The sequence below is a fragment of the Coregonus clupeaformis genome, chromosome 15 (genome assembly GCF_020615455.1).
Source record: "Coregonus clupeaformis isolate EN_2021a chromosome 15, ASM2061545v1, whole genome shotgun sequence".
Classification (NCBI taxonomy): Eukaryota; Metazoa; Chordata; class Actinopteri; order Salmoniformes; family Salmonidae; genus Coregonus; species Coregonus clupeaformis.
In genome coordinates, this window is record NC_059206.1 from 57726852 (window position 1) to 57739120 (window position 12269).

At 42.5% G+C, this 12269-nt stretch overlaps 1 protein-coding gene across 1 annotated transcript in view; it reads left to right on the forward strand.

Moving 5' to 3' along the window:
- The window catches only part of LOC121582745 (collagen alpha-1(XXVII) chain A-like), a 388342-nt gene that overhangs the window by 373978 nt on the left and 2095 nt on the right, over positions 1-12269 (forward strand). The window contains exon 60 of the mRNA XM_041898821.2: positions 1564-1782. Within this exon, the coding sequence (XP_041754755.1) occupies positions 1564-1782 (219 nt within the window). The remainder of the gene's footprint in view (positions 1-1563; positions 1783-12269) is intronic.

Genomic DNA, 12269 nt, shown 5'->3' on the forward strand with positions numbered 1-12269 from the left:
ATAAAAAATGTTTTCAAACGCCAGCCAAGCATCGATGATCATGTCACCAGAATAAGACCCTCACTATTTATTGGAAAGGAGCATCATTGAGCTCATCACCTTGCACTTTCACCACCCTGTGAAGTTCAACATAACTTATTTAATCTGTAGCCTAATAAACTGCATGTTTTCCCGACTAGTCGTCGTGTGGAGGACCACACAACATGTTATTGTGTGACTCAAAGTGTACTTCGATATGATGGTTATTATATCAATATTTGCTCATAAAAGCATTTCCAACATTTCTCGGATAATACATTTTACCGGCACAAAAATATCCCACCTTGTCTAGCGTACTTTTTTTGTCAACATTTTTATGTTATTTTAGCTTTTTTGGGGGAGGGGGCAAATATATTGAGACCTAGGTCTCTTTTACAAACGTGCCCTGTATATACACAACATAAATATATACATACATTATACCCAAACATATACACATAAAAATACAAAGATACAGTCATGGAAAGCACAAATAAGACATCACAAATCATCCAGAAAAACAGTTACATTCCTCCACAAATAAGTCCCCAATCAATACTTGAAATTGCCTGAACAGCACCAGAACATCAAGATTAAATGTATTTAGAATTTTTGTTCAGCAATTTGGTGTATTAAAACTAAAAACAGATTTACCTAGCTCGGTGGAGAACCTAGGAACCTCAAAAGTTAACCAATCCTGTGAACGGGTTAGGCAACTCAGGATTCTATACCTGACGGAAGTTTATGAAGTAGCGGCTTGTAAACAAAAAGGGAAAGTTTACAGACATTGTTTTCATCAGGCCTGCCATTACATTTTTTATCCAACATGTACTTTACTCGCATAAAAAGGTTAGATGGAAACCTGGTTAGTGGGACAAAAATGTTTTACCATGTTGCTCGCTCCACTAACTTAGCCATTTATCAGTACAAAGATTTCTTCACTGATAAGCACTGTCCCATTCTCACCTATTTAATAATAATTATTATTTATTTGTTAGGGACAGGTACAAATAAAACATTGACACATTGAAGTATCAACATATGCATTGCACCATTATGCTTTAGCTTGCCCTAATTTGAAAAATGAATCAATAGATGTGCTTTAAAATAAGTGAAAAAGAAAAGACAACAAAATGAATAAACAAAACATGTTACAAAATAATCACACATGGTAGCATTCTTGATGTTCTTTAAACCAGCTTGTCACTTTCTTTGTGAATTCATGTTTTTCATATTGGAACACTATAGTAACCATTTGCTGCTCCCCGAGAATGTGAGCCTATAGACTGTAGTGTAGTCACTTGTTTATATCGGGGCTGTGGAGCAAGTCCATGCAAACATTTGAACAGAAACTTAACATTAGCAAATGTAAAAAAAAAAATTCTACCTACATTTAAAAAAAACACCCATACGTAAAATGTATGCAGGCATGAATGTAAGTCGCTTTGGATAAAAGTGTCTGGCAAATGGCATATATATTTATATATTATGATATATTGTAATATTTGTTTTGAGCAACTTTCATCCTCTTTATTGGCAATGCAGCTGGAGATTAGTGTTGGGCACGTCCAGATGAACTTCCTGCATATCTTGAGCTCAGAGGCGGTGCAGCATGTGACCATCCACTGCCTGAACGTACCTATCTGGAGGACCTCTGAGGACCAGCCTCCTTCACAGGGGGCTGTGCATTTCAGGGCATGGAGCGGGGAGATCATTGAGGCAGGTGGAGAGATGGAGCCTCACGTCATCGAGGACTCCTGTTGGGTACGGCTGCCATGTTCTCTCAGTGAAGTGTACTCTCTGAGCTTGAGGTAGAAGTTGCCTCTCACCACAGATCTAGGATCAGTTTACACTACCCTACCCCTGATTCTAACCATTAGGGGTATGGAAAATATACTCCCCTCCATATGAAGAGTGTCTTTCCAAAACGCTATATACCACTTCAGAAATGGTCAATTAGCTTTTAACATTAAAATAACTTATTAAAGAGATTGATGTGTTTTTTCACTATTTATCATGGCATGGGGTTGTTCAATGGCAGACATGTATTTGCTTGAAATCTATCACACTCTTCATTTCAGAGAGACAAATAATGTTTTATTTTGCAAAACACTATATATCCGACTCACTCTCAGAGAAATAAGTAGTACTGCTAGGTACTACAGTCACATCTACAAATAACTATATATTTTTTGTAAAGAACTGTACAAATGATACATTGTGACATCAATATTAAAATAAAAAAACATTAGGAAATTAATCAATATAGTAATATGAGATCTGTATGTAAAACATTTACATTTTAGTCATTTAGCAGATGCTCTTATCCAGAGCAACTTACAGTTAGTGCATTCATCTTAAGATAACTAGTAAAAATAAAATAAAAAACATAGTGAGACAACCAAATATCACAGTCAAATATACAGTATACGAACATTCCATTCCAGCCAAAAAATTTATAGAATCATAATCAAGTGACGTAACAAAGTCTAAAACAGGCTGAATTAATCAATGTTAAAACAATACATCTGTAAATAATGTAGACATTTGATGAGGAAGTCATACCATTTTACATGGTGTTTTGTGCACCAATGAGCAGTATTTCTGAAGTTTGACAATGTCACGAAAGCTAGGATGATTTGTCCAATATTAGCTAGCTAGCTAGCTAAGCTTGCTAGCTGACTGAGCCAGCCAGCCATACTTGCTAACCAGCTAACCAGTTCAGCACACAAAATGTTGAATTCTTCCACCAAGTTAATTGCTAGCTAACATTATTCTCAGATGAGGTAAAGTTAGCTAGCTATGTTGCATGTTTCTAGCTCCTAGACAACTTTACTGTATTTTGTTATTTTTTGTGGTATTTCTTAAATTATTTGATCAGAATGTTTCTTGCATTATTACCTACAGCCGAAAATAACTTTTGGATATTAGATCGGCGGTCACTCAAAAGCATTTCGACCAGAAATTCAACTTTCCTGAATTGGATCCTTGGTTTGAACTCCCAGAGGCAATTCCACTCATCCCGGGGCTGCTCCGTCACCGGACGAGGAATAAGGTCTGAGCTCCTAATCAGACTCAGGAGGTGTGCATATCATCCACCGCTTCTGAGTATATTACTCATTAACGTTCAGTCCCTGGACAATAAAGTGTTGACGTATACACTGACTCGGTGACGGAGTTCATCAGGAAGTGCATTGAGGATGTTGTTCCCACTGTGACTATTAGAACTTATCCAAACCACAAACCGTGGATAGATGGCAGCATTCGCGCAAAACTGAAAGCGCGAACCACCACATTTATCCACGGCAAGGTGTACAAACAGACCAGCTATGAGCAATCAAAGAGGCAAGATGACAGTACAGGGACAAAGTGGAGTCGCAATTCAACGACTCAGACACAATACATATGTGTCAGGGACTCCAGACAATCACAGATTATAAAGGGAAAGCCAGCCATGTTGCGGACACCAACGCCTCATTCCCAGACATGCTAAACACCTTCTTTGCCCGCTTCAAGCAAAAACCCAGAACCACCGATGCGGGCCACTGCTGCTCACGAGGACAGTGAGCTCTCGTTCTCCGTGGTCCACGTCAGTAAGACATTTAAGCATGTTAACCCTTGCTGCCGGCCCAGACGGCATCCCAAGCCGCGACGTCAGAGCATGTGCAGACTAGCTGGCTGGAGTGTTTACGGACATATTCACTCTCTCCCTATCCCAGCCTGTTGTCCCCACTTGCTTCAAGTCCCCCTATGTTCCTGTACCCAAGAAAGCAAAAGTAACTGAACTAAATGACAATCGCCCCGTAGCACTCACTTCTGTCATCATGAAGTGCTTTAAGAGGCTAGTTAAGGATCATATCACCTCCACCTTACCCAACACCCTGGACCCACTACAATTTGCATTCTGCCCCAACAGATAAACAGATAACACAATCGCCGTCGCACTGCACACTGCCTATCCCATCTGGACAAGAGAAAAACCTATGTAAGAATGCTGTTCATCGACTACAGCTCAGCCTTTATCACCATAGTGCCCTCCAAGCTCATCACTAAGCTCGAGCCCCTGGGTCTGAACCCCGCCCTGTGCAACTGGGTCCTGGACTTCCTGACGGGCTGACCCCAGGTGGGGAAGGTAGGCAAAAACACTTCCACCATTCTGGTCCTCAACATGGGGGCCCCACAAGGGTGCGTGCTCAGCCCCCTCCTGTACTCCCTGTTCACCCATGACGCACATCTCCAACTCAATCATCAAGTTTGCTGACAACACAACAGTGGTAGGCCTGATTACCAACAACGACAAGACAGCCTACAGGGAGGAGGTGAGGGCCCTGGAAAATAACCATTCCCTCAACGTCAACAAAACGAAAGAGCTGATCGTGGACTTCAGGAGACAGCAGAGAGAGCACGCCCCCATCCACATCAACGGGGCCGCAGTGGAGAGGATGAAAAGATACAAGTTCCTCGGCGTGCCCATCACTGACAACCTGAAATGGTCCATCCACACAGAAAGTGTGGTGAAGAAGGTGCAGCAGCACCTCTTCAACCTCAGGAGGCTGAAGAAATTTGGTTTGGCCCATAAGACCCTCACAAACTTCTACAGATGCACCTTAGAGAGCATCCTGTCGGGCTGTATCACCGCCTGGTACGGCAATTGCACCATCCGCAACCGCAGAGCTCTCCAGAGGGTGATGCGGTCAGTCAAATGCATCACTGGGGGTACACTGCCTGCCCTCCAGGACAGCTACAGCACCCGGTGTCATAGGAAGGCCAAGAAGATCATCAAGGACCTCAGCCATCCGAGCAAGGGCCTGTTCACCCCGCTACCATCTAGAAGGCGGACACAGTACAGGTGCATCAAAGCTGGGACAGAGAGAGTGAAAAACAGCTTCTATCTCCAGGCCATCAGACTGTTAAAGATCAGTATTTTTTGTATTGTTAGGTATACTGCACTGTTTGAGCTAGAAACATAAGCATTTCGCTGCACCACCGATAACATCTGCAAAATGTGCACGCCACCAATACAATTTGATTTGATTTGAGAGTGATGGTAAGACCCGGGCAATGTTTTTAAGATGGAAAAATTATGTTTTACATATATGTTTTATGTGGGCATCGAAGGACAGAGAACGATCAAACTTGACTCCTAGGTTGGAGATGACCGAGGACAGTTGGATGGCCTGGCCGTTGATTGTAAGGCAGATGTTTCCAGCACTGGTGACCTGCTTGGGTGTCCCAATAAAAAATGCATTGGTCTTGGCCTTTCAATGTATAAAATATATTTCTGCCCTCTACAATTGTAAAAAGTTTTGGTAGAGGCACTTTAAAACAGTCAGATTTGACTTACAAACACTGGACAACAAACACTTCAACAGAGAAAGACTGACATGCTGCCATCTTTGAAATGTAAGAGTGGACCTGTTCCTATGGAAGAAGTTATTAATTTCTTAACTAACTCAACAACTTGCTTTTTGAAAGATAGCTTTTCGTCAATACAGATGCCCAGATATTACAGTATAAGCGGGGACACGATCAGGGCACCATTCAAAGTACGTATGCATAAATCGTCAGATACATTTTTACGTGATTTGGAAAAAAACATATACTTGGTTTTACCTGCATTAAGTACCAATTTTGTTTCACCAAAGGCTTTCTGCAGGGCAATAAAGGCAGATTGAAGCTCTAACAGAGCCTGGTCAGCTGTGGGGGCAATAGCATACAACACAGTGTCATCTGAATACAGGTGAAAGTATTATTATTTATTGTTTTACAGATAAACCAATATTGTTCATGTCAATAGTGAAAAGAACTGGACCAAGAACTGATTCCTGTTATGTCCATAAAACCTGATTTAACGCCATCAGTAAATGCACAGTGTTCTGTCCTTTCAATAATTTTCAAACCCCCTACAGTGCATTCGGAAAGTATTCAGACCCCTTCACTTTTTCCACATTTTGTTACGTTACAGCCTTGTTCTAAAATGGATTGAAATGCAACTTTTTCTTGTCAATCTACACACAATACCCCATAATGACAAAGCAAAAACAGATTTTTAGATTTTTGGGTCAAATTTCTAAATACATACAATTTACATAAGTATTCAGACCCTTTACTCAGTACTTTGTTGGAGCACCTTTGGCACCTTTGGCAGCGATTACAGCCTTGCGTCTTCGGTATGACACTACAAGCTTGGCACCTGTATTTGGGGAGTTTCTCCCATTCTTCTCTACAGATCCTCTCAAGCTCTGTCAGGCTCTGTCGTAGCCGGCCGTGACCGGGAGACCCATGGGGCGGCGCGCAATTGGCCCAGCGTCGTCCAGGGTAGGGGAGGGAATGGCCGGCAGGGATGTAGCTCAGTTGATAGAGCATGGCGTTTGCAACGCCAGGGTTGTGGGTTCGATTCCCACAGGGGGTATGAAAAAAAGAATAATGTATGCACTCACTAACTGTAAGTCGCTCTGGATAAGAGCGTCTGCTAAATGACAAAAAAAACACAAAAAAAAACAATTAAATTTAAATTTAAAAAAAGGTTGGATGGGGAGCGTAGCTGCACAGCTATTTTTAGGTCTCTCCAGAGATGTTCGATCGGGTTCAAATCCGGGCTCTGGCTGGGCCTCTCAAGGACATTCAGAGACTTGTCCCGAAGCCACTCCTGCGTTGTCTTGGCTGTGTGCTTAGGGTCGTTGTCCCGTTGGAAGGTGAACCTTCGCCCCAGTCTGATGTCCTGAGGACTCTGGAGCAGGTTTTCATCAAGGATCTCTCTGTTCGTTCATTTTTCCCTCGATCCTGACTAGTCTCCCAGTCCCTGCCGCTGAAAAATATCCCCACAGCATGATGCTGCCACCACCATGCTTCACCGTAGGGATGGTGCCAGGTTTCCTCCATACGTGACGTTTGGCATTCAGGCCAAAGAGTTCAACTTGGTTTCATCAGACCAGAGAATCTTGTTTCTCATGGTCTGATAGTCCTTTAGGTGCCTTTTGGCAAACTCCAAGCGGGCTGTCATGTGCCTTTTACTGAGGAGTGGCTTCCGTTTGGCCACTCTACCATAAAGGCCTGATCTGCAGAGATGGTTGTCCTTCTGGAAGGTTCTCCCATCTCAATAGAGGAACTCTGGAGCTCTGTCAGAGTGACCATCGGGTTCTTGGTCACCTCCCTGACCAAGGCCCTTCTCCCCCGATTCCTCAGTTTGGCCAGGCAGCCAGCTCTAGGAAGAGTCTTGGTGATTCCAAACGTATTCCATTTAAGAATAATGGAGGCCACTGTGTTCTTGGGGACGTTCAATGCTACAGACATTTCTTAGTACCCTTTCCCAGATCTGTGCCTCGACACAAACCTGTCTCGGAGCTCTACGGACAATTCCTTCGACCTCATGGCTTGGTTTTTGCTCTGACATGCACTGACAACTGTGGGACCTTATATAGACAGGTGTGTGCCTTTCTAAATCCTGTCCAATCAATTGAATTTACCACAGGTGGACTCCAATCAAAATGTAGAAACATCTCAAGGATGATAAATGGAAACATGATGCACCTGAGCTCAATTTTGAGTCTCATAGCAAAGGGTCTGAATACTTATGTAAATAAGATATTTCTGTTTTAAATTTTTTAGAAATGTGCAAACATTTCTAAAAACCTGTTTTCGCTTCGTCATTATGGGGTATTGTGTGTAGATTGAGGAAATAAAGTAGTTTAATCAATTTTGGAATAAGGCTGTAACGTAACAAAATGTGGAAAAAGAGAAGCGTTTTGTATACTTTCCGAATGCACTGCACATGCAGCCTGGTCCAGGCCAATTGATGAAAGCCTCTGAATAAATAATGAGTGATCCACAGTGTCGAAGCCTTTAGACAGGTCAATAAAAAGGTCAGCACAGTGTTTCTTCTTATCCAAACAATGAAGAACATAATTGAAAACCAAAGAACTAGCAGTGATGATGCTATGACCTGGTCTGAAACCTGACTGGTGTTAAAAAGGATCTAAGTTAAGTATTTACCAATGATTCTATAATTTTTGCAGGCAAGAGAGGAAATAGGGCAATCATTATTTAGATCACACCGAACACCACCTTTGTGAAGGGGGAGTATATGGGCCTCCTTCCAGACCCTGGGGATGGTACCAGAAATAATTGTAAGGTTAAAAATGTGTTAAAGATTCTGCAATCAGATAAATGTGTATTTTGGCTTATGGCCAACTCCATAACCAAAAGCTCAAATTGTGTGTTTATAGTGATTTTTAGAGAACATGATGCCACATAAGTTGATTTCACATATTCAGCTCTGGAAAAAATTAAGAGACCACAGAAAAAATATAAGTTTCTCTGGTTTTACAATTTATAGGTATGTGTTTGGGTGAAATTAACATTTTTGTTTTATTCTATAAACTACTGACAACATTTCTCCCAAATTCCAAATAAAAATATTGTCATTCAGAGCATTTATTTGCAGAAAATGAAAACTGGTCAAAATAACAAAAAAGATGCAGTGTTGTTAGACCTCGAATAATGCAAAGAAAATAAGTTCATGTTAATTTTTAAACAACACAATACTAATGTTTTAACTTAGGAAGAGTTCAGAAATCAATATTTGGAGGAATAACCCTGATTAGTCCCCTGTAGCTCAGTTGGTAGAGCATGGCGCTTGCAACGCCAGGCTTGTGGGTTCGTTTCCCACGGGGGGCCAGTATGAAAATGTATGCACTCACTAACTGTAAGTTGCTCTGGATAAGAGCGTCTGCTAAATGACTAAAATGTAAAATGTAAATTTTCAATCACAGCTTTCATGCGTCTCTCCACCAGTCTTTCACATTGATGTTGGGTGACTTTATGCCACTCCTGGCGCATAAATTCAAGCAGCTCGGCTTTGTTTGATGGCTTGTGACCATCCATCTTACTATTGATCACGTTCCAGAAGTTTTCAATGGGGTTCAGGTCTGGAGATTGGGCTGGCAATGGCAGGGTCTTGATCTGGTGGTCCTCCATCCACACCTTGATTGACCTGGCTGTGTGGCATGGGGCATTGTCCTGCTGGAAAAACCAATCCTCAGAGTTGGGGAACAATGACAGAGCAAAAGGAAGCAAGTTTTCTTCCAGGACAACCTTGTACGTGGCTTGATTCATGCGTCCTTCACAAAGACAAATATGCCCGATTCCAGCCTTGCTGAAGCACCCCCAGATCATCACCGATCCTCCACCAAATTTCACAGTGGGTGCGAGACACTGTGGCTTGTAGGCCTCTCCGGGTCTCTGTCTAACCATTAGACGACCAGGTGTTGGGCAAAGCTGAAAATTGGACTCATCAGAGAAGATGACCTTACTCCAGTCCTCTACGGTCCAATCCTTATGGTCTTTTGCAAACCTCAGCCTGGCTCTTCTCTGCTTCTCATTGATGAAGGGCTTTTTTCTAGCTTTGCACGACTTCAGCCCTGCCCCTAGGAGCCTGTTTCGAACCGTCCTCGCCGTGCACTTCACCTCAGCTGCTGTTTGCCATTATTTTTGTAGGTCACTTGATGTCATCCTACGGTTGTTGAGTGACATTCGAATGAGTTGGCGGTCATCCCGGTCAGTAGAGAGTCGTTTTCGCCCTCTGCCGGTCTGTAGCTTTGTTGTCCCCAATGTCTGCTGCTTGACCTTGTTCTTATGAACCGCCGTCTTTGACATTTTAAAGATGGAAGCAACCTGACACTCACTGTATCCCTCTGCCAGTAAAGCCAGAATTGAACCCTTCTTTTTCTTACTCTAAACTTTCCTTTTCAACTCTTTTGGCATGGTCAATAGTTATTTTTTGATTAATATTACTTTTGAGGTACTATTAGCACTGTTTTTGCCATCCAGCTGGTCCTATTGCAAGAGGATAGTGATGACCACAGCAGCGGTTTTTATACTTTTCCTCGTAAAATAAGATTTGGTTCAGGTGATCATCTAATCAGTACCTAATTCAGTAGAATAAGGTGTGCCTGTGTTGGAATTCAACAGACACTGGAATGGAATGGCTGTCATACATGTAGAGATGCTGATTTAAGAAAAATGTGCAGTGGTCTCTTAATTTTTTCCAGAGCTGTATAGCCACCCCTCCCCCCTTTTTCAGTCTGTCACACCTGAAAATGTTGTAATCAGCAATGTCAATGTCCTTATCCAGGATTGGTCCATTTAGCACCCTCAGTGGGCTTCCCAATTGGGCTAACAGTAACAGAGCTAACATTGGAATTCAACTTTATGGTCACAAGATTATTTCTGACAATAACCCTGGGAATATGGTTATCTGTAGCAGTACGATGATAACGCTGTGAAATAGTGGAAATGGGGGTTGGGGTGTTTTTGAGTCAATGTTTAATAAGAACCTCCTCGATGTTGGCTGAGTTAACTTTTGCCCCTTTCATATTTATATGCATATTTGTAAAACTGGGGCCTCTCCCAAAACGGATCAAAATTGTCATTGTACTCCAAATCTATTGAGGAACAGTAGGATTTAAGCCAGTAGTGTAGCCGGAGGACACAACTAAAGCATTCCATTCTGTGACCTATTGTTGGTAGCAGCCTGGAAATTAGATCCCGCTTGCCTGTCTCCTTTAGCCTGCTTATCTTTTAATTGCTCTGATTTATGAAGATTGATGTCGTTTGTATCAATGTGAATGACTACTGTGTGAGCATTCGGGTGCTTCTCCATCACAGCAGGGACCTGGTGATCTATGTCCCGAACACGGGCTGCAGGGAAGCAGTGGGTCCTTGCTTCCGCAACCACCACATCCCTAACTATGGAGCTCCCTATAACAACCACCACTGGAGAACGTCGAGAGGGTCGTTGCGTGCCTGTGGGACGAGCTATGGGGGCTGATCCAGGGGATGGCTGGCTCAGTAACCCAGGACCAGATCCAGAGGAGCTTGCGCTGGGTGCTGAGGTGAAGTGGGAAGGCCTTGTCGGAGGGCCCCGGTGAAGTCAGGGGGCTCAGAGCCGTAAAGCGGTTAGAGAGCCGCAGGTCTGGACGAGAAGGCAGAGGGAGGATACGTTGGAATGTTCCACTTTGCCTCTGATGGTGTAGAGCAAGACGCAGTAGTCCTCTGGTTCTCGTCGGTGGGATGTGTTAATACGGGAAAGTGGTCCAAGGTAGTATCCTCAGAAGCTACTGCAGAGGAGCCCAATCTCATAGAGCACCCTGTATTACCCCCTCGGTCATTTAAAATTGTCACATCAAAAATAGCATGCAATCTTGAAGTCTTCTTAGCGAGAGCGAGATGTTCTTTTAGGATCCTGTTCTCCTCTAGTAGTTCAATGATCTGGTCTTTTGAGGCAACTAGTTGTTTACACTTTTCACAAGTGTATACAGTAAGTCAGTAAATTCTTCCTCTTTCACCACAGTGAACATAACACAGGTCTTACATTTCAGGAATCCGACATGCTTATACTCAGGTCAGAAACAGCAGTCCCGGCTACAAGAGACAAACACAACGTTAGATAAGCTTTGCCGGTGACAGCCAGGTAACCTAGCTAGCCGGGGATAGCCTGCTAACGTTACCTCCAGGAGATGATAAAATCCACCAACACGGCGTGTTAAGAACAGTACTAACACTGTTGTCCCTAACTAAAACAAATGTTTTAAAGGTATAAAATGTATGTGTCTTAAAAATATAAAACACAGAGGCGCCGTATCGCCATTCAAACTCTGCTTCCTACTTCCTGGTCACGTGACCAGTGATATAACCCAAAACCGAAACAAACTGCAAATGCACCCAACGAGTTTCTTCTTCTTCTTTGGGATTGGGTTGGCGGATCGCATCCAACTTAAAGGTGCATACACAGCCACCTACTGTACTAAAGTGTGAGGCCAGTCACGGACTACCTACATTAAATTCTCTTCATTATCAAACGAGATAGTAGAGTCACAAGCATGATGTAGTCATTGTGTGCAAGAAATACGGGACCAAATACTAAACCTTTGTCTACTTTAATACCATTTAAGTACATTTTTCCAAATTCTTATGACTTCTTCACATGGGGGGACTAGATACATAATGTGCTTATAGATATGTATGAAAATACCCTAAAATAAAAGGTGACATTCTGTACTGTCGCCTCATATGAAACATTTTAATTCAAATAAAAAATACTGGAGTATAGAGCCACATTTTTTATTTTAGCTTCATTGTCCAAATGCATATGGAGGGGAGTGTATCTGACCAGTACCTGATCTGTATCAGTGAGGTTCTCTGAAAGGGGCAACTTCTTCTTACTCTACTCTCTGAACTTACATTTTCTTCAC